Source organism: Erinaceus europaeus, chromosome 21, assembly GCF_950295315.1.
Source record: "Erinaceus europaeus chromosome 21, mEriEur2.1, whole genome shotgun sequence".
Taxonomy (NCBI): Eukaryota; Metazoa; Chordata; class Mammalia; order Eulipotyphla; family Erinaceidae; genus Erinaceus; species Erinaceus europaeus.
In genome coordinates this window covers 35,604,807-35,626,238 of record NC_080182.1, presented here as the reverse complement: position 1 = coordinate 35,626,238, position 21,432 = coordinate 35,604,807, and the positions used below count along the sequence as shown (strand labels likewise).

Below are 21,432 nucleotides of genomic sequence, written 5' to 3'. Positions count from 1 at the left end.
TGCCTACCACACTCAACTGTAACTTGCCTCATTCTCAGAAAGTCCCAGAGACAGGTTGATCACTGTTTTCTTCTTTCCTCTGAAAGTTCATGTATTTCAGCTCTCTATATTCTGCATATGAGCAAAGCTACCTGGTACTTATCTTTCTCTTCCCTACTTGCTTCAGTAAGGATAATCATTTCCAGCTCCATTGCTTTAGTTCCAAAGGACACAATATCATTTTTTTTTAATTGCAAAGAAGTGTTCCATTGAAAGTTACAAAGAAGCATTCCAATGAATGTATGTTGCATGACTTCTTTTAGACGGGAAGTTAGAAAGGTGTTGTCATAACTGTATCCCTTGCTACTCAAAAGTTTTCTGTGAACCAGCGTCCTCTGGGGGCCTGCTAAGAACCTCTGACCCGTCTGCAGAGCTACAGGCAGAGCCTGCATTTTCACACATGCGTGGGCAGTACCCAGATACATTGCTGCTGGAAAAGCACCGTCTTAACCGACTGTATCTGGAAGTCACTCAATCTAGGGCTTCCACGCTGCTATATGTTATAAGAACATGCAGTGTGTTGAGTCACATGTCTCCATTGTCTGGAGTGTGGAATGGAAAGCCTTGAACTGAGGCCCTAAAGGACATGGGTATTTTCTGGGTGTATCACATAAGTGTCACTATATGTGACTATTGTGTACTTGAAATATAGCTCGTTTGAATTGAGATGTGCTATATAAGTAAAAGATTTTGAGGACTCTAAAAGAATAAATATTACCTCAATAACTTTTGTATTGTTTGACAATGAGATCATATTGTATATACTGGGTAAAGTTAAAGTGTTATTTAATTAATTACACCTGTACCTAGTACATATGTGACTTGCGTTCTGCTGAATGGTGATGATCTCGTGATCTAGATGGCAAAAGGTGAAACAAAGTCAAGAACCCAGAGCATATTATTCCTTTGTAAATTTAGAAGTAGGGGGGCAGGGCAGTAGCGCAGCGGGTTAGACGCAAAGCGCAAGGACCAGCATAAGGAACCTGGTTTGAGCCCCCGGCTCCCCACCTGCAGGGGGGTTGCTTCACAGGCGGTGAAGCAAGTCTGCAGGTGTTTATCTTTCTCTTCCCCTCTCTCTCTTCCCCTCTTTCGATTTCTCTCTGTCCTACCCAGCAACAACAATAATAATAACGACGATAAACAAGGGCAATGAAAGGGAACAAATAGCCTCCAGGAGCAGTGGATTCATAGTGCAGGCACCGAGCCCCCATAATAACACTGGAGACAAAATAAATAAATAAATAAATAAATAATAAATAAATTTAGAAGTAAAATTGAAATAAGATTAGCATTGTGATTATAAAGCCATGTTAAAATACTTGAAGGGCTGCAATTTGAAGCACTTAAGTTCAAAAGATAATTATATAAGAGTAGACCAGGGACTCCTATAAAATACGAACACAAAATTAAATCTAAGAAATGCAAGCAATTTGATTTTCTTTAACTGGATAAAGATAGAGAGAAATTGATAGATAAAGGAGGGAGAGAGAAAGAGAGACCCTTGCAGCACCATTTCAATACTGGTGAAGTTCCCTCCCTGTAGGTGGGGATCAGGGGCTTGAACCTAAGTCCATATGTGTTGTAACACATTTTCTCTACCAGGTGTACCATACCCTGGTCCCACATTTAATTTTTTAAAATCTTTTGTAGATGGAGGCGTGTCATAAATATTGTTTTATTTCTTCCCATTCTTTCTCTCACTCCCCCTTACCCTCCCTCTCCCTTCCATTTCTCCCCCTCCCTCCCTTCCTCCCTCCCTCCCTTCCTCCCTTCCTTCTTTTAGATAGAGACAAAAAGGTGGAAAGAGAGAGGAAGACCACAGTACCAAGTAGCTTCCTTCCTTCTTTTTCTTTTTTTTAACCTGAATACTGCTCAGTTCTAGCTTATGGTGGTGCAGAGGATGGAACCTGGGACTTGAACCTCTTCACAAGCCTCTTTGCATAACCAGTATGCTATTTACCCTTGTCCTCTGAGAAGCTTTCTTCAATGTAGTGAGGGCCAGGCTCAAACCTGGTTTGTGCACATGGCAAAGCCGCACACCATCCAATATTGTTTCATTTCTAAAGCAGGTGGATTTAGAAATAGAAATTTACAAATAACTTTACTTAATTTATTTTAAATAAAAATGTCATACCTATTCTTCCAACTTAATGGTTAATTAAGAAGGGGGAATAGAAAAAAGAAAACTGGTGATAAGGGGCAAAAGCTAAAGGCAGGAGGAAGTAAGGAAGAGGTACTGGGCTGGCAGAATACTCACTTGGATAGTGCACTGCTTTGTCGTGTTGTGACCCAGGTTTAAGCCTAGTTCCCACTCATTGAAAGGATCTACAGTAGTCTGCTCTACTCTCTTTCTGCCTTTCTGTCTCCATTTTAAAGAAGAAGAAGAAAAAAAAGAAGATAGCTATTACAGAACTAAGCCCAAATACACATTTAAAAATATAAGCTAAAAAAGGATTAACATCTCTCTCTTAAAAGAATACAGATACACCAATCAGATCAATAGCTGAAACCAGTCTCCCTCTCCTAGATACAGCTAAAATAAGGTGGCTTGATAATTGATGTTGATGTTATGCTGTCCAAGAGAAAGCAGGAATCATCCTAACCCCTAGGCCGTAACCGTAACCGAGGCTACTCTACATGCATCATATTAAGTGAGGCAAAGTGCATGCTTCTTCTTTTTTTTTTTTTTTTTTTCTAATGCCTTCCCTTCCTTCCTGTCTTTTGAAGCCAGTACTCACTGAGTGTTAACTACTGGCTGGGCACCAGAAGAGACGAGTGTGAACAGTGAGCCAAAGCACATGTCCTTCATTAGTGGCGCTTCCTCTGTAGTGGTAGATAAGCGATGACATGATTCAACACATAACAATGGCAAAGCTATGATAAATGTGATTCATAGTGAAGATGTGGCTACCATAAACCTTGTGAGATTATAGCATAATATTGAAATATATTAAATAAACACTGTAAGAAACAGAGAACTGAAAATACAGTATAAGGGAAATGTGGACACATTTACCTTAGTCCTGTACAGGTTTGACAGGAAAAAATAAATAAGGATGGCTTAGTAGATTATAAATGAATTCTAGGTCATCAGCAGAAATGATAGTCTTTTTCCCAAGAATCCATTAAGAATTAAAAAAAAAATTTTATATATAAAAAGGGAACACTGACTAAACCATAGCATAAGAGGGGTACTGCTTTGCAGAATCCCTACCACCAGAACTCCGTATCCCCTCCCCTCCCCTGATAGCTTTCCTATTCTTTAACCTTCTGGGAGTATGGACCCAAGGTCATTGTGGGATGCAGAAGGTGGAAGGTTTGGCTTCTGTAATTGCTTCCCCACTGAGCATGGGCATTGACAGGTTGATCTATACTCCTAGCCTGTCTCTGTTTCCCTAGTGGGGAAGGGCTCTGGGGAAGCAGAGCTCCAGGACATATTGGTGGGGTTGTCTGTCCAGGGAAGTCTGGTTGGCATCCTGCTAGCATCTGGATCCTGGTGGTTGACAAGAGAGTTAACATACAAAGCCAAACAAATGGTTGACCACTCATGGACCTAAGGACTATAATAGTGCAGATGAAGAGTTGGGGGGGGGTGGTCCTCCATTTTGTAGATAGCTAGTAGGTATATTTTAGTTAAATTACAAAGGGACTGTGGGTATACTAGTGTTTTTTTTTTTTTCCTTTTTCTTTTTGCCCCTGAGCCTGAAATCTGATATGCCAGTGGATCCAAGTTACTGTCTGGGGAGATGATGTCATGGCTGGGAAAAGGACCAGAAAGCTGAATCAGGGAAAAAAGTAGCTCCCTAATATGGGAAACGGTTATAAATATTGTTGACTGTGAATCCCATCGATTTGATGTGATCTGGGGTCCATAATTAGCTTAGGAGCCTATGTGACCTCTGCATCCCTCTAGATCTGAGCTCACATTCTGTGGTCATAAGTAGGAACGTTCCAAGATGCCTCAATATTGACCCATCTTCCTCAGGTGTAGCATAGAGTATGTTGTCCAGCCTCCCTTCAGAGGATGGAACATTATCTACCATTATTGATCCAAGTTGAGGGCAAGATCCTATGGGGGGGCCCACAAAGGGGTCTATTCAGTTGTTTCTGATAGAAATGACCAGTAACAATGGAAAGAGGGTTTTATTCGAGGTCTAGGCCCATCATGTCTGTTTGGGAATATCAGGACTCCCCGACTAGGCCCCAGATGATGGGGTGGCCTGATAGTGACTAAAGAGTCATCATTAAAGTGTGCCAGTCTCTTGCCCTTATTCAGCTTTTGCAGTCCTTGCTTTGATGAGGTTAGCTTTGGAGTAAGAGAACTGTAATAGGAAGTAGGTGAGAAGAGTATATAAGTCTAAGTAGACACTATTTCATTATGAACTTGATACTGATTCACTACAGACGATTTTGTATATTACTGGTTTCAGGTACATATTTTGCCTTAATTGATGGATACATGTGAACATGCGCTCTATCTTACCCCAGAGGTTCCAGGACTGGGGGAAATATAGGCTCTATAGTGAAAGTGGGAGGTTCCTGTTGTCTTAGGGTTTAAGAAGACAATAGCTAGTTATTGCTATAATCACATTGTTTGGCAATTGGATTAACTTTGAAAAATCCTTTGTTAGAATTTGCTGTATCATACATACCATCACCATATTTTATGTCCTTTGACATTATTTGTATATAGCTATACCACCAGTTGCTTCTGTTCTCCCTGGACTAAGCTTTTAAGAGTCAATATATCAAAGACTCAGCCTATGTATTAAAAAGACTCAGTCTGTGCTTTAATAAGTTTGAGACATTCAATCAGTTTTTCCCATCTCATATTACTTAAATAGTGATTTATATGACTACAAATTAGGAGTGTATATAAATACCATTCCCACCACAAAAAGACTGTGCCCCCCCACCCCCATGAAGCTGAACAACCACCCTCACTCTCAACCCAGTGTTTTTACTTTGGTGTCCTACTACAAATTTAGTCAGATCCTGCTTTTAGTTTCCCTTTCTGTTATTCTTTTCAACTTCTGTTTATGAGTGGGGTCATCCCATACTCATCTTTATCTTTCTGACTTAGCTCACTTAACATAATTCCTTCTAGCTCCATCCAAGATGGGTCGGAGAGGTGAGTTCATTGTTCTTAATAGCTGCATAGTATTTCATTGTGTATATATACCACAGCTTTCTCAGCCACTTATCTGTTGTTGGGCACCTGGGTTGCTTCCAGGTTTTAGCTATTATGAATTGTGCTGCCATGAACATAGGTGTACGCATATCTTTTTGGTTGGGTGTTATGGAGTCCTTGGGGTGTAGCCCCAGGAGAGGAATTACTGGGTCATATGGAAGGTCCATGTCTATCCTTGTGAGAGTTCTCCAGACTGCTCTCCAGAGAGGCTGGACCAATTTACATTCCCACCAGCAGTGCAGAAGGGTTCCTCTGTCCCCATAGCCTCTCCAGCATTTGTTGCTGCTGTCCTTTTTGATGTATGCCATTCTCACAGGGGTGAGGTGATATCTCAATGTTGTCTTTATTTGCATTTCTCTGACAATCAGTGACCTGGAGCAGTTTTTCATATGCTTGTTAGCCTTTTGGATTTCCTCTGTAGTGACCATTTTGTTCATATCCTCTGCCCACTGTTCAGTTCTGGCTTATGGTGGTGCTGGGAATTGAACTTGGGACCTAGGAGTCTCAGGCTTATGTATGACAAGTCTTATGCATAACTGCTATGTTGTCTTCCCAGCCAAATAGTTACAAATTCGTTTCTAAAAATTTTTTTATTTATAAAATGGAAATACTGATAAGACTATAGGATAAGAGGGTTACATTTCCACATAATTCCCACCCCCAGAGTTAGTTACAAATTCTAACTAAAGAAGCAATAGAAAAACTAAATGGTTTGTAGCCCTGGAAGGGACTGGAAATGATGAAAGCTAACATTCTGGCCCTAATATCATAGGTAAACCTTTGCAGTATCTTCAATTATAGATGATTTTTCTGTTGTCTGAAATGTTTAGGAAGGAAGAGAATGAAGAAAAGTCTTTTTTTTTTTTTTTAATGAATCCAGCATAACTGATGCAAAAACACATCAAATGAAAAAAAAAGGGAGGGGCACTCCTCATTTCTGAGCTATGATGTGAAATTCCTGAATCAACTCTTATCTAGTAAAATTCTATGTATAGTAAGTAAAAGAAAATACAGCATGTCTAAGTAGATTTTGTTCTAGAAAAATAAAATTTAGGAACAGATTAAAATAAAATTAAGTAACAGAGAGAAATAGAGAGAGGAGCGAAAGACAAAGGGGGAGAGAAAGACAGACACCTGCAGACCTGCTTCACCGCTTGTGAAGTGACTCCCCTGTAGGTGGGGAGCCAGGGGCTCGATCCCAGATCCCTATGTGTGATTAACCCACTGCACTACCACCAGCCCCCGTGATGATTCATTCTTATGCCTGTTTCTCCCCCGTTTACACAGAGACAGCAAGGCAGAGAGTGGAGCGTGAAAGAGAACACAACAGCAAAGCTTCCTTCAGTCGAGTGGGGGCCGGGTCTGAGCCTGGGTTGTGCCCATGCCAAAGCAGCACACTATCCCAGAGAGAATTCATTCTTAGAGCAAAGAACTTGCATGCCCAAAGTCCAACAGATCCCATTTATAAAGAAAATATACACCTTCAAAAGAAAAGAGTAGAAGTTAGCTACCATTTTGCCTTTTGTCATCTTAAAGAATAAATGAATGCCTTTTTAAAAATATAACTACAAATGTGAATTATATATCTTATGTCAGCATGTTACATTTAATGATGAAACACCTGAAATAACTCCATTAAGTTAGACATACTAGCAGCACCACTACTTAACATTGTCATTGAAGTTCTGTCCCCTGTAATAGTATAAGGGAATAATGTAAGACATAGACATATAGATATGGTAAACCAAAGTATTATTATCTAAATTAAAATAAAAATAGACTTGAAAATTCTAGATGCTTCAAGAAGAAATTTCTGTAACCAGTATGTATTACTCATTTAGTAAAGTAGATTTCATAATCTATATATAGAGAGAGTAAATTTCATAATATATATATATATATATGTATATTCCATAGCAACAAGGAAGATATAGAAGATTATGTATATTATTTTCATAACTATGAAAAGTGTATCTAGACCAAGACAATAATATATTCATGGAAGAAAATGGGAAAAGATATTGATTATAAAATCTATAGGAGAACTATATATAACTCCTAGTTTTATTAGTAATTATAAAATGAAATTTTGAAGAACTGTGGTAACATGGGATTTTTTTCATTCCAACTGGAATTCCAGTTCTTTAAAAATAAAAGTGATGGTAGTGCAGCGGGTTAAGTGCACGTGGTGCAAAGTGCAAAGACCGGCGTAAGGATTTCGGTTCGAGCCTCCGGCTCCCCACCTGCAGGGGAGTCGCTTCTCAGGCGGTGAAGCAGGTCTGCAGGTGTCTGTCTTTCTCTCCCCCCTCTGTCTTTCCCTCCTCTTTCCATTTCTCTGTCCTAACAATGAAAACATTAAAAACAACAACACTAATTACTACAACAACAATATAAAACAACAAGGGCAACAAAAGGGAAAATAAATAAATATAAAAATAAATAAAAATGTGATGAAAAATTGAGGAGATAAGGGCTCCCATATGATTCTGTGGGAAAATATGACTTGGTATCACCCTTGTAAATGACATAACTGCTTAATTTTGTTAATAATTTTCAGTAAGTATTCCTTTAGATTCAGAGTGATCCTATAGAAATAATCTCTGCAGGGGCTGGCTGGTGGCACACCTGGTTAAGTGCTCACATCACAGTATGCAAGGACCCAGGTTCAAGCCCTAGTCTCCACCTGCATGGGAAAAGCTTAATTTCATGAGTGGTGAAGCAGGGCTGCAAGTGTCTATCTCTGTCTGTCTCCCTCTCTATCTCCCCCTCTCCTCTCAATTTCTGACTGTCTCTATCCAATAAATGAAGATAATTAAAAAAATAATCTCTGCAGTTTTTCTCTACTGATAATCATTATCCATAATTTTGAAAAAAATTGAAAAAAATATATATAATTGATAAAATAAATGAGAACACATTTATATAGTGGAGTATTATGTAACTATAAGAAGAACAAAGGGAATAAAATGGATAAAGGGTTGAACTCTCAAATATGATTTCCTGAGTTCAATCCCTGGTATCACTTAAAAGGATGCTTTGGTTCTCTCTCTCTCTCTCTTATATATATATAAAGGAATAGTCCGGTTGTGTGTCACAGGAGAGAGAAGAGAACAGGAACTCATGGTGGAGTGGGAACACAAATCTTTATTCCCTCGGACGTTCCAGAGTTGGGTGTGAGCACGGCAGTTTAGGCCACGTGGAGCTAGCAAAATGGCTGCCTCCCACTATGCCCACCAGCCCTCCTCCAGGTCTTCTCCAGGTTAGGGCACAGAAGAGAAAAAGAGCAAAACCAGAACAGCAGCGGGATTTATAGGGTAAAGACGCAAGTGGCAAGTTGGGAATGGGATTGGCTAGGAAAGGGGGTGGAGAGAGGTAAAAGGCATGCTGGGAAGGTGGAAGTGTCCTTAGCAACTGTTGCAATGGTTTTAACTGAATTAGCAATACCCTGAGAGGATAACGTGGTGGGGATATTTCAGGCAAAACAATGATTATGTAAGCAGAGCAGAGGGGCTGGCTTTAAGGCCCAACAAGGAGTAAATCTTTAAACAGTCAAATATAGCATATTGGTTATGCAAAGAGATTCTCATGCCTTCACAAGTGGCGAAGCAGGTCTGCAGGTGTCTATCTTTCTATCCCCCTCTCTGTCTTCCCCTCCTCTCTCCATTTCTCTCTGTCCTAACAATGACGACATCAATAATAACAACAATAATAACTACAACAACAATAAATAACAACAAGGGAAACACACTTCCAGGTTCAGTCCCCAGCACTACCATAAGCCAGAGCTGAACAGTGCTCTGGTAAAAATAAATAAACAAAGAAATAAATAAAAATATTCTGTCATTTGTCATTGTATACATAGATTTCTTCCATATTTTGGCAACTTTGAACATAGAGGTGCACATATCCTCTCAAATTATTGTTATCATGTCTTTTGTCCTTTGACTATATGCCTGGAAGAGGTATTGTTGGATCATAAGGTCTTTCCAGTTTTTATTGTTTACAGACTGTTCAAACTGTTTTCCATAGTGGTGTCACCAGTTTGCATCACTGCAGCATTTGTTAACAGAGGCTTTTTTACTCTATGTACTTACCTGTAGTAGGGGTTAGAAAGCTTTAAGGAAAAAGATTGTCTCTCTATTGTGTACTGTTATCTATCTTTTCTTTCCTTTTCTTTTCTTCCTCCAGGGTTATTGCTGGGGCTCGGTGCTTACACCACAAATCCACTGCTCCTGGAGGCTACTTTTTCCCTTTTGTTGCCCTTGTTGTTTTATAGTTGTTGTGGTTATTATTATTATTGTTGTTGTTGATTTCATTGTTGGATAGGACAGAGAAAAATTGAGGGAGGAGGAGAAGGCAGAGAGAGGGAGAGAAAGATAGACACCTGCAGATCTGCTTCACCGCTTGTGAAGCGACCCCCTTGCAGGTGGGGAGCCGGGGGCTCAAAACGGGATCATTACGCCAGTCTTTGCGCTTTGCATCATGTGCGTTTAACCTGCTGTGCTACCACCCAACCCCCTTATCTTTCATTAGCTACAAACTAACATTTGCTTGGTTTGGCAGGAATATAATGCAGTGAACATAAGTGTGCTTAGACCTCTTTGGATATGTGCTTTGTATTTATACAGAGACGTATACAGAGACATACATTTAGGAGCTGACTTGCCAGAATGTATGATAGATACATTTTCAATCCTTGGAGGAATCTTCAGACTTTTCCACAGGGGCTGGACCAGTTTACATTCTCAGCAACAGGATAACACTAAGAAGTCTAGCTTACCCTGTGTTTCTGATACATATCCTGTTGTTCCAGAATGGTTTTGAAGTTGAATGAGGGTCTACTGCCCACTGTAGTAGAAAGCCTAAGACTGTTATAACAATTTCTTCTTCTTTTTTTTTTTTTACTAGAACACTAAAAGCAACTGATTTCTATTTAATTATTTTTTTAAACTAGAGTACTGATAAGCTTAGGCTTGGGGATTTAATATGGGAGCTCAGAGACCAAGGTATTGAAGTCATTTGCATAACTACTATGGTATCTCCCCAGTCCTCACACCAACCAACTTAAAAAATTTTTTTTTAATTATCTTTATTTATTGATTGGATAGAGACAGAAATTGAGAGGGACGGGAGGGATAGAGAGGGTAAGAGACAGAGAGACACCTGTAGCACTGCTTCACCACTTGTGAAGCTTTCCCCCTGCAGGTGGGGACTGGGGGCTGGAACCCAGGTCCTTTCGCACTGTAACATATGCACTCAACCAATTGCGCCACCACCCAGCCCTACCAACCAACTTTTAATATTATTATTTTGCCACCAGGGCCTTGCTAGGATTTGATTCCTGCAAAATTCTACAATTTCCAGCAGAGTCTCTGTCTCTCTCTTTTCTTCCAGATAAAATGTGAGAGACACAGAGGGAGAGAGACAGAGAGAAACCACAGCACTGCTTCAGTGATTGTGAAGCTTCCTCTTTACATAACATTTTCATTTGGTGGCCAAAGACTCAAACTTGGGTCCTAATGTATGTTTAAGTGTCTCACCAATTTATTTTTTATAAGAAGGGGAATAATTTATTGCAATCCAGCGTACAATGCTCAGCTCTAGCCTCCAGTCCCTTTGCTTCAGGGAATACATGCAATTGGAAGGAGGGACAGGGATGTTACACTTTTGTCTATTTGGGGTGGTTACTCATCTATGATTCTTCACTTTTATTGGGAGGTTAATATGTTACAGTACAGTTGTTGGCACTTAGGTACACTTTCTCATCTCACTTAACACAGGTGTCTACAAAGCACTTTTCACATAAATCATTTGCCTTTTTACTGTTTCTTAAACAATAGGAGATGGATTTCAGGACAAACAGAATGGGATGTACAAGCAGCGGTTAGGGCACAAGGTAGACAGGATGGGGGGCTTGTGTTCAGCAGGTCCTCTGAGCCCTTGATGATTATGTGTCTTCTGTGCATTTCCTATCTAAACAACTTGTGTGAGTCTTAGATCCTCTGTCTGTCTTGGAGGATTAAAAGCAAGTGGAAAGTGTGTCTTAACTGATTTCTGCATGTCCTTCTTTCCTGCAAAATACTTGTGATTCAGTTACAACTTTTGCAAACATTTCCTGCAAAACAGAATATGAAAAAGTTGTTTTTTTTTCATAGAACCCAATTTATCAATGTCAGATAGCCTTGTCCCTTTAGGGTCACTATTTCAATTTTGAAAAGACTGCCATTTGTCCATTGTACAGACTACTCTTTTGTTATAACAGTGATGAGCAATAAACACATTCCTGACTCGGGTGGGGCCACTCTCTGTAAGTAGTCTGCATGTTCTATCCACATCTGTGTGAATTTTCCTGGCCACTTTTTTTTTTTTTTGATAGAGAGTGCAAGACAGGGACAGAAAGAATGAGAGGCACCTGCAACACTGCAGCGTTTGTGAGGCCCCACGCAGGCTTGGTTCCTGCCTTGTACCCTTATATTTGTGATAGGATTCGGTCACCTATGACTCTCAACTGGAGTAGTCAGGTTGGAAAATGAATAAATAAATGAATGAATACAAATGATCGTTTACAACATAGGTGTTTTGGGTTTTAATTTAGGAGCTTGGTGATGTTTTGTAGCTAGAAATATGCCACAGGAACTGAAATTTCTTGATACTAATCAGCCTATTTCATAGATTTCATAACATGTTGTAATAATGCTGCCTTATTCCAAGCTGCAGTTTTAAAGAGCATATGAAGACATTGAGAACTTACTGTATTTCCTCTGTACATTTGTTAAAGATCAGTGAAGTCCATTTCTAGGTCTATTTCCATAAAATTATTCTGTTCTATTTTTGTTTGTTTGTTTGTTTTTTTCCTCCAGGGTTATTGCTGGGCTTGGTGCCTGCACCATGAATCCACCGCTCCTGGAGGCCATTTCCCCCCCCTTTTGTTGCCCTTGTTGTTATAGCCTTGTTGTGGTTATTATTATTGCCATTCTTGATGTCATTTATTGTTGGATAGGACAGAGAGTAATGGAGAGAGGAGGGGAAGACAGAGATGGGGAGAGAAAGAGAGACACCTGCAGACCTACTCCACCACCTGTGAAGTGACTCCCCTGCAGGTGGGGAGCCGGGGGCTCGAACCGGTATCCTTAAGCCGGTCCCTGCGCTTTGCACCACATGCGCTTAATCCACTGCGCCACAGCCCGACCTCCATTCTGTTCTATTTCTAGGGTCCCTATTCGGCTCAATAGATTTTGGTATACTCTTTCCCCATTACTTCCCTGTCTTGGTTATTGTAGCCTCACAGACAATCTTGAGGTCAACAGTGCCAGGCCTCTTTATTTTTGTCTCTTCCCTTCATTACAGTGATAGTGATTCTGTATCTTGTGTACATTTCAGATTGAACTTTTCAATATTCACAAAGTAGTTGGATTAGGTATAGTTGGGAAAAACTGATAGCTTGCCAGCTCAACAAGGAATGCTTCCCCATTGATTTAATTTTTAATTTTTTAATTGTATTTATTTATTGGATAGAGACAGAGAGGCACCTGCAACACTGCTTCACCACTTGTAAAGCTTTCCCCCTGCAGGTGGGGACCAGTGGCTCAAATCTGGGCCTGTGAGCATTGTAACGTGAACTCAATCAGATGTGTCACCACTTGGCCCTGGTATTTAATTACTTCATCAGAGTTTTATCGTGTTTCTCATACAAATTCTGTACATATCTTAGTAAACTTATAGCTAACTCTAAATGTTGAGGGTGCTAATATAAATTGTCTCTCCAGAGAGTTTATTTGTGCCTTTCACGATGACTTCACCCAGTGCTTCTCAACCTTATCTGCACAGCAGGAGTTCGTGGGGTGCTTTACAAATCCTAGAGTTCAGACCATACTTCTCATCTGACAAGTGAGTCAGAATCTGTGAGAGTGAGACCAGGCATGAGATTTCTTAGTAGCTCTTCAATGTGCAACCTTAGTTGAAAACCACCAACCAAGATTGCTCTCCTTGAGAGACAATGCAGAGACATGCTCTATTTTCCAGCAGCAGCACCAGTAATCAGGCACACACCCAGACCTCAAGGAGATCAAAATGTTGTAGGAAAACAAGCTGCGATCCCCACAGAAATCAGCCACTGAGATCATATCTGGAGATGATACACCTCTGGGGACTTCACTATCCCAAGGGCAGTGGATGTTCAATATCATTTATTCCCATGTGGACAGCATAGGCCATGTGAAATATTTTGGGCATATCAAACTATTAGAAATATAAATAAAACATTTTTCTAGATGGGGATGTTTATTTAAAAAAATCTGGTATGTGAGAGGCTTATGGTTTGAAGGGTTGAAAGGTAATTAATCATACTTGGAAAACAAAAATCTGAGATCCAGGGTCCAGTGGTAGAGAAGCCTGCTGGACGTCCCAGTGTGGTCTTTGTCGAGAAGAGTGGTTTCTTCCTATGAAGTTCCAAGTAGGAGGAGGGGTTATTTCATTCTTTCAGCAGAGTGTATGTCCCAAGAACTGGGTGCTAACCCTACATGGGGCCATTTCATAGCTGACGCTCAGCTCTCTTGACTTGTAGATTAGGGAGACATATCTTCGAAAAGAACCCAAACTGAGTTTCTTGGTATGAATTGTGCATCCTGATTCCTGAGGGTTCTTTCAGCTGGTTCCAGTCAACATTGTGGAAGCATTAAGATAAATCAATGTATGTGTGTGTGTGTGTGTGTGTGTGTGTGTGTGTGTGCGCGCGCTCTCTTTAGGTATCCTTTTGTCAAATAAAGTGTCTTATCTTATTTTTTTTAACCTTCATTGTATCTTTTTTTTAATATTCTGAAATGTAATCATTTACTTTTTTCACAAAAAAAGTATTTTTTATGCAGCTAGTGTGTGTTAGACTCAGAAAGTTGCGCTACAGATAGCTTTGAATCGACAGAGTCTGCAGAGGCATTGTAGTCCAAATCCAGGTTCTGATCTTTAATGACGTGTTGACATTCAGCATTTGGTTCTTTCTGTGTTTTATCTTTTTACATTACTAGCTGGATCCCCCAAGCACACCGCCTTCGAAGGACTATTTTATATTTTGGGTCCAAGAGCCTCTAACAGTTCCATTAATTATCTATAAGTAGTAGTGCTGGATGGCTGAGCAGGTGACAGCTGGTAGATTTGTTAATTAAGCTGTAGCCCATGTTTTTGACGTGCCTTATTTGTCTCGGTTTTATTAGATGGGGGCAGAAGCATCCTTGCTTTCAGTCTTAATATTGTTTGCTATAATGAAGACATCCTTAGACTGGGATACCATACAATCCCCAAGTAAGACAAACTTGAGAAGCGTTTCCTTTGTACTGCTGTGCTGTGCACAGCACAGGCACAGATTTCTCTCTGTCTTGGATCCCTCATCTCTCCTCCTACCCTTTGTGCAAGGGGCAACCCCACATTGCTGAAAAGTCAGCAAGGGACTCTCTAGTCAAGGTCTACCTCATGCAAAAAACCAACCTTCCCACAACATTTCCAGGACTACTCCTTGCCTCCTCTCCCTTCACCTGACAACCTTCATCAGCTTCCTAGTTCCAAAATTAGAAAGCTCCTTAGAGTATTTTCCTAAGTTATTGTCATCTTGTCATTGCAACCTCAAACTTCCCACCTTTTCCTTTCCCTTCTCATTGCACACCCTGGACCACAGCATAAGACTCGCATCCTTCAAGGCCCATCTGCCACCGACACCTGTCGAGAGTCTTTCTACTCCACCAAGTAGGCTGCTCTCTCCTACCCACTATCTTTCCTCTCCATCAGCTAGTACATTTTGATGTTTCAAGCATCCCTCATATTCCAAATTTTTGAAAAAAAAATTGCCTCTTCTAAAAGTTCTTAACTCAAGTGCTTCTGTAGTTTTTCATTTATTTCCTCATTTGAAATGATGCCTCTTTGCCTTATTTTTTAGTTATTTTCATTCAGACCTTCCTTCTATCCTTTATTTAAATTTTTCATTGATTAATAATGATCAACAAGACTGTAGAATAAGAGGGGTACAATTCCACACAATTCCCATCACCAGAGTTCCGTATCCAGTGCCCTCCATGGGAAGCTTTCCTGTACTTTATCGCTCTGGGAGCATGGACCCAGGATCATTATGGGGTGCAGAAGGTGGAAGGTCTGGATTCTGTAATTACTTCTCCACTGAACATGGGCATTGGCAGGTTGATCCATACTCCCAGCCTGTCTCTCTCTTTCCCTAGTGGGGCAGGGCTCTGGGGAGATGGAGCTCCAGGACACATTGGTGAGGTCATCTGTCCAATAAAGTCAGGTTGGTGTCATGGTAGCATCTGTAACTTGGTGGCTGAAAAAGCATTAGGCTATAAAGCAGAAAAAAACCTTTAATAATCAGGAATCTAAAGGTAAGAGTATAGCTGATGAGATTTGGGGTCTCCATTTTGGAAAAAGCTAGTAGGTCTATTTTAGGTCTATTCCAAGGGACCCATGACTTTACTAATTTTTGCCTGAGCCTGACAGCTAACATGCAGGTGGGATAAAGATGCTTTTTTTTTTTTTTTTAACTGAGCTCTCATCCTGGGGATGGATCAAAAGCACTATGTTCCCTGTTCCAAAGAACTTTACAGACAACAGAGAAAGGCAGCTCTGGAAGCAACTAGAATGAAGGCTGCAGGAGAGTGAAGCTTTTTATGTTTGTGTACTATGATATGAATTCCAAGCTGAGTATAACGGTGCTGAGGGACATAGGTGGCATTCAAGAAATGTCTGTTAAATGAATAGATTAATACCCAAGTGTCTGTGGATGAGCATGCGTGTGTGTGTGTGTGTGTGTGTGTGTGTGTGTGTGTGCGCGCGCGTGTGCATAGACATGCATGTGTGTACATAGCATATATAAAAAATGACAAATGAAGCTCTAGGGAACCTCAGAGGAGTGAAGACTTTGGCGTGTCATGTTCTAAATTATGGACGCTTTCTTTTGCAGAGCATTCATGATTTCATTACACCTGACCCTATTTTTTCATTCTTTTTGCTTGAAATAGGTAGGTAAATAGATAGCAACCACAGTGTTCCCCCAGTGTTGTGGCTTAAATCTGGGCTGTGCACATGCCAAGACGTCAGCCCTTCCATGCACTGTTGAAGGTACAGTTTTAGGTGAGGAGTAGGTTGTAATCTTCATTTCTCCATGTTTCCTGCACTGAGCTTCCTGATTTCATGGTGAGGAAATGCTTATGGCACTAAACACAGGCTATTTACAGGCAAACCAGGACTGAATTCTCACTGCTCCTCACTTTGTCTGGATGTACTAAATTATATTTTTGGTGCTTATTGATGCCAAATAGTCTCTGTCCACACCATCAATTTTCTCTCTAGATTGACCCCTGGAGAGTTTTTTTTTTTTTTTTTTGTAAATGTGGGAAGAACTAGGACTGTCCACTCTGCTGCCAGAATAGACTCCCAGGACTTGCGTAGAATGGCTCAATATGGTAATACAGCTTTGCCACATAAGTTACTCAAACTGAAGAGTTTCTTCTTGTGCATTATGAATTTCAGGATGCTTATCATGTGTCCTTATGCTTCATTAGTGGCTGGGATCACTGTTGTGTGTGGTCTAGTAGGTAGCTGAGTGGAAGTGGATGAGTTGTGAAACTCCTAAGCGATTACTTCTTGAGAACCCATGATTGAACAGTCATTCACATAAGTAATTGGGCCACTCAGAAGTGTGGGATGAAGAGTCGAATCTAATCCTGCTTTTAATAAGCTTGTAGCTGTTTGTGGAGAGAGAGAGAGAGAGAGACAGAGACAGAGACAGAGATACTAGATGGGAGAAGAAGTAGGAAACTAAGGGAAGTAAAGGAAATATTTTACTAGCCGAAGAACAATATGAAAATGTGATAAATGCCAAAAAAGAGAACGGTCTTGGCAATCTGGTTAGCAGCAGTGTGTTGATAAATTGGAAAGAGTTGGGGTGACAGAGAAGCAGAGCCCTTTGACAGCACAAGGCAGACTGGCAGAGCATAAACGTAAGACTGGTTACTTATTGGTAGACTCTACCTGCATAGTGAGCCTCACACCCAGGGAGGGGGTGGAGTTCTTACAAATTTCGGGACACTAGAGTCCATCAGATCAACTAAGAGGGAATCAACTTGTGAAGGAACCCTGTTCTGATGACCATTGTGCAATGCCTGTATCTATCAAATCATCCACTGTACACTTGCTCAATATTGTATGCCAAGAAACCTGAAGAAAGACGATGCGTTTAAAAACATGGAAAAGGCAGTCGGGCGGTAGCACAGTGGATTAAGCACATGTGATGCAAAAATGTGGAAGAAACTATCTGGGGGCAGAGGTGGGAATATTACTTGTATAACCCAATGGAATAAAGTTTGCAAGATTCATGAAATCTGAAAAAAAATACCTTTCAGTCATGAATCCCACTGTTACAATATTAAGCTGTAAATATTTGTACATGTTTATCATATATAAACTCACTGCAACATTCATTCAAGTACTTATTTTATTTGCCAGTGAAACTCTGTGTCAGTGCAATTTCACTGCTCCTGGCAGACTCTTTTTTTTTTCCTTCTCTTTTTTTTTCAAATGGGGGTTAAACATAAGGAGGGAGAAATAAATAATGAAGGAGAGATACCAATGCATTACTTGTGAAGCTTCCCTTTGACATGGTGATGGCCAGGGACTCAAGCCTAGGTCCTCGTGCTCGGTGAAGTGTGACTTTACCAAGGGGGCTATCTCTAGGCTCCATTTTGTGGTGTTCATTAAGTGTTGCATGACAGGAGTCTGAGATGTAGTATAAACAAAACGGACAAGAAATGGCCATTCTCGTAAAGATTAAGTACACTATGTAAAAGATAATACAAACAAATAAGACATGCTCTCCCTGCCTTACTTTCTGTTGCTTCCTCATTGTGGAGCTTAGATGCAAATACCCAATCAAGGTTAGGACTGAATTCACTACTTGTAACTTTTTCCCTTATCTGTCACATAATAGTTATATAGATATATAGATAATAGTTGTATCTCCCTGTAAAACTGTTGTGAAGATAAATGAGATGATATTTATAAAGCACTGAGAAAAAGTGACTGGGCCATGGTGAGAGCTCAGCAGACATTGGTATTATTGATTCTCAACGAATATTCCGAGTGTTTGATGAATATTTTCACACACCTGGTTTTGCTTGTCAAACATGTATTTATAGTGTATTGTGCTCTAGCACAATTTCCCACCAGTTATTCCCTCATAAACAATGAGATTTTTCTTTCTTTCTTTCTCCATTTTTTTTGTTCTGTTTTGTTACAGAGTAAAGGCAAGAAAAACTTCACTAACAAAATGAAGAGCATTCTAATAATATTTGGCCTAATCCTTCGGACTGAAACAGTGGCAGATCAGAGCCCAGGTACCAATATATTTATATTTATTGTTGTTTAGGAAAAGAAATAGCTCTGTGTCTCAGACATTTGTTTTAATAAACAAAGAATGTAGTTACTTTTTTCATATAAATGTGTTTTATTTTTCATTATGAAATACGTTAAGTGCACAGAAACCAGCAGAATAATAACTTACTTATAAACCCACAGCAGGTTTTATCAATTTATAAGAATTGGTTGCATTTGCTGAATTTTTAAAGTAAATGATTATCCATATTCATCCTAGGCTTGGGAGGCGTGTGAGAGTATTTTGCAGAAAACTGAGAAATTTTACACATGTACCAACAACTATATTTATAAATATTTATATATTTATTTATAAATCCCCCAATTACAAAAAGATGATTAAGACTCCCTTTTTAGCCTTTTCTCAAACTCATTTTTCCTGATCCCTAGAGGCCACCAATATTCTGAATCTGATAACTATGTCTATGAAATGTTATGTATACCATTTCTATATGGTGTTTTTGTGTTATCAAACACTATATAAATAAATGGTGTCATATCTAGAAAACCTCTAGCTCCACTTCACAAATAGTTTTTGAGATGCTCATTTCTAGGTCATCTTAACTTGGGCATTAACTTACATCCAGCTAATGGTTGTTTTAAACTTAAAAAAAAACTTATTTATTCCCTTTTGTTGCCATTGTTGTTTTATTGTTGTAGTTATTATTGTTGTTGTTATTTATGCTGTCATTGTTGGATAGGACAGAGAGAAATGGAGAGAGGAGGGAAAGACAGAGAGGGGGAGAGAAAGACAGACACCTGCAGACCTGCTTCACTGCCTGTGAAGCGACTCCTGGGCAGGTGGGGAGCCGGGGGCTTAGAACTGGGATCCTTATTCTTCTTCTTCTAGCGTTTGCTCTTCTTCTGTAGCCAGTCAACAGGTCAGGTTGAAAGCTGTCAGGAGCTGCTTGTTGCTGGCTTTGAAAGTGACTGGGATCCATGTGGATTCAGTCGGCTAGGAAGGATCGTCAGTTTCCCCAATGAATGGGTACTCATGGGATGCACCACGAGAAGGTCGATCCAATGCATCCCGGGATCCTTATGCCAGTCCTTATCAAAGTAAATATGACTCAGTTCTAATTTAGGGCTTACAGTATCAAGCAAATTCCCAGTGAAGACATAAAATTATGGGTAAATATTATAAACTATGCTTGCACCTAGCTGGGAAAAATCTAACTGTTCACTGATTTGCTTAAGTCCTAGGGTTTCTTGTCTTTCTTTCTGGAATCAACCAGTTTGTCTCTAGGCCAGCTTGCATCTTACCCTTAATAAATGGAAGAAAAGTGTGTAGGGTGGGGTGGGGGAATCTCACAACAAATTCTATGTACTTCTGTGGCTAAACTAATATCTTCCTTGTATTTTACAAATGTCAGGAGGAGGAGGGATATGCCTCTCTCTGGAGAGTGAAAGCTAAGTTTTTTTAAAAATTCTTCTTCAATTACTGACAACAGATCAAAGGCTTTTTTTTTTTTTCTCTTGACTCCACCACTGCTGGTGGCCTTTTTCTTTCTTTCTTTCTTTCTTTCTTTCTTTCTTTCTTTCTTTCTTTCTTTCCTTTTTTCTCTTTCTTTCTGCCTTCCTCTATTTTATAAATTTGTAGATAGAAGCAGAAATTGAGTTGGAAAGGGAAGAGAAAGAGAGAGAGAAGGACCTGCTCCACTGTTCTTCCCTCCAGTCCTTGTGGATGGTTGGCAATCAGTGACTGATTAACAAGTGTTCAACAGAAGGATGAATATGGGATGACCTCACTCATAGACAGAAGTTGAAAAAACAATATCAGAAGGGAAAACACTAAGCAGAACTTGAACTGGAGTTGGTGTATTGCACCAAAGTAAAAGACTCTGGGGTCCGGGGGGTGGGAGGGTTCAGGCCCTGAAACATGATGGCAGAGGAGGACCTTATAGAGGTGGAATTGTTATGTGGAAAACTAGGAAATGTTACACATGTACAAACTATTGTAGTTTACTGTCAACTGTAAATCATTAATCCCCCAATAAAGAAATAATATATAAAAAAAAGAGTTCAAACACTGACTCTCTTGTCTTGGAGAAGGATTTAACTGATACTCAGAGTCCTCAGGACTGACCAGGATTAGACATCTTGCTTTCCTCCATCAAGCCTAAGGATTCATCCAATCCCTGTCTCATCTGATTAAGAAAGAAAAATATATGGTTTCTTTATTCAGTATGAGGGGGAAGAAGGGAGGTAAGAAGGCAAAGAGGGAGGGAGGTAGGGAAAGAGTGTGTGTGTGTGTGTGTGTGTGTGTGTGTGTGTGTGTGTGTGAGAGAGAGAGAGAGAGAGAGAGAGAGAGAGAGAGAGGGAGAGAAAGAGAAAGAGATTTACATGATAGAGAAAGAGCAGTCAAAGCACCTCCACTCCGGTCCATATAATGGGGAAGTTGAACAGGGCATGTCAGGTATCTATGTGCTATGGTCCAGTTGTTTCTTGGGTTGCTAATTGAGATTGTTTTTAAATGTTGCTACTAGACCACAGACCACTTTGGGGTATTCAAGTATCATGCTACTCATTTCTCTGTACAACATCAGAATTTGGGATTCTACAACCAAAAAATAAAGCAAAATGTCAGTGGTCTCTGAATTGGAGTTGGTAAAGAAGTCTACTACGTCATTTGACGAAAGCCCTCTTACTAGACATCTCAACAAATGCACATGATTTCGTCTGTTTGACTGCCAAAAGACACTTCCCTTGGGATTCTGACTTCTGTTTAATACTGAGGCATAGTCTGAAATGAATACTGTGGCCTAAAATGTAAATTCTAA

The 21,432-nt window shown here is 40.0% G+C and overlaps 1 protein-coding gene across 1 annotated transcript in view; it reads left to right on the top strand.

Moving 5' to 3' along the window:
• Positions 1 to 18,523: 18,523 nt before the first annotated feature.
• Positions 18,524 to 21,432, top strand: part of COL6A5 (collagen type VI alpha 5 chain) — a 124,582-nt gene continuing 121,673 nt past the window's right edge. The window contains exon 1 of the mRNA XM_060180823.1: positions 18,524 to 18,615. Coding sequence (XP_060036806.1) covers positions 18,549 to 18,615 — 67 coding nt within the window. The 5' untranslated portion in view covers positions 18,524 to 18,548. The remainder of the gene's footprint in view (positions 18,616 to 21,432) is intronic.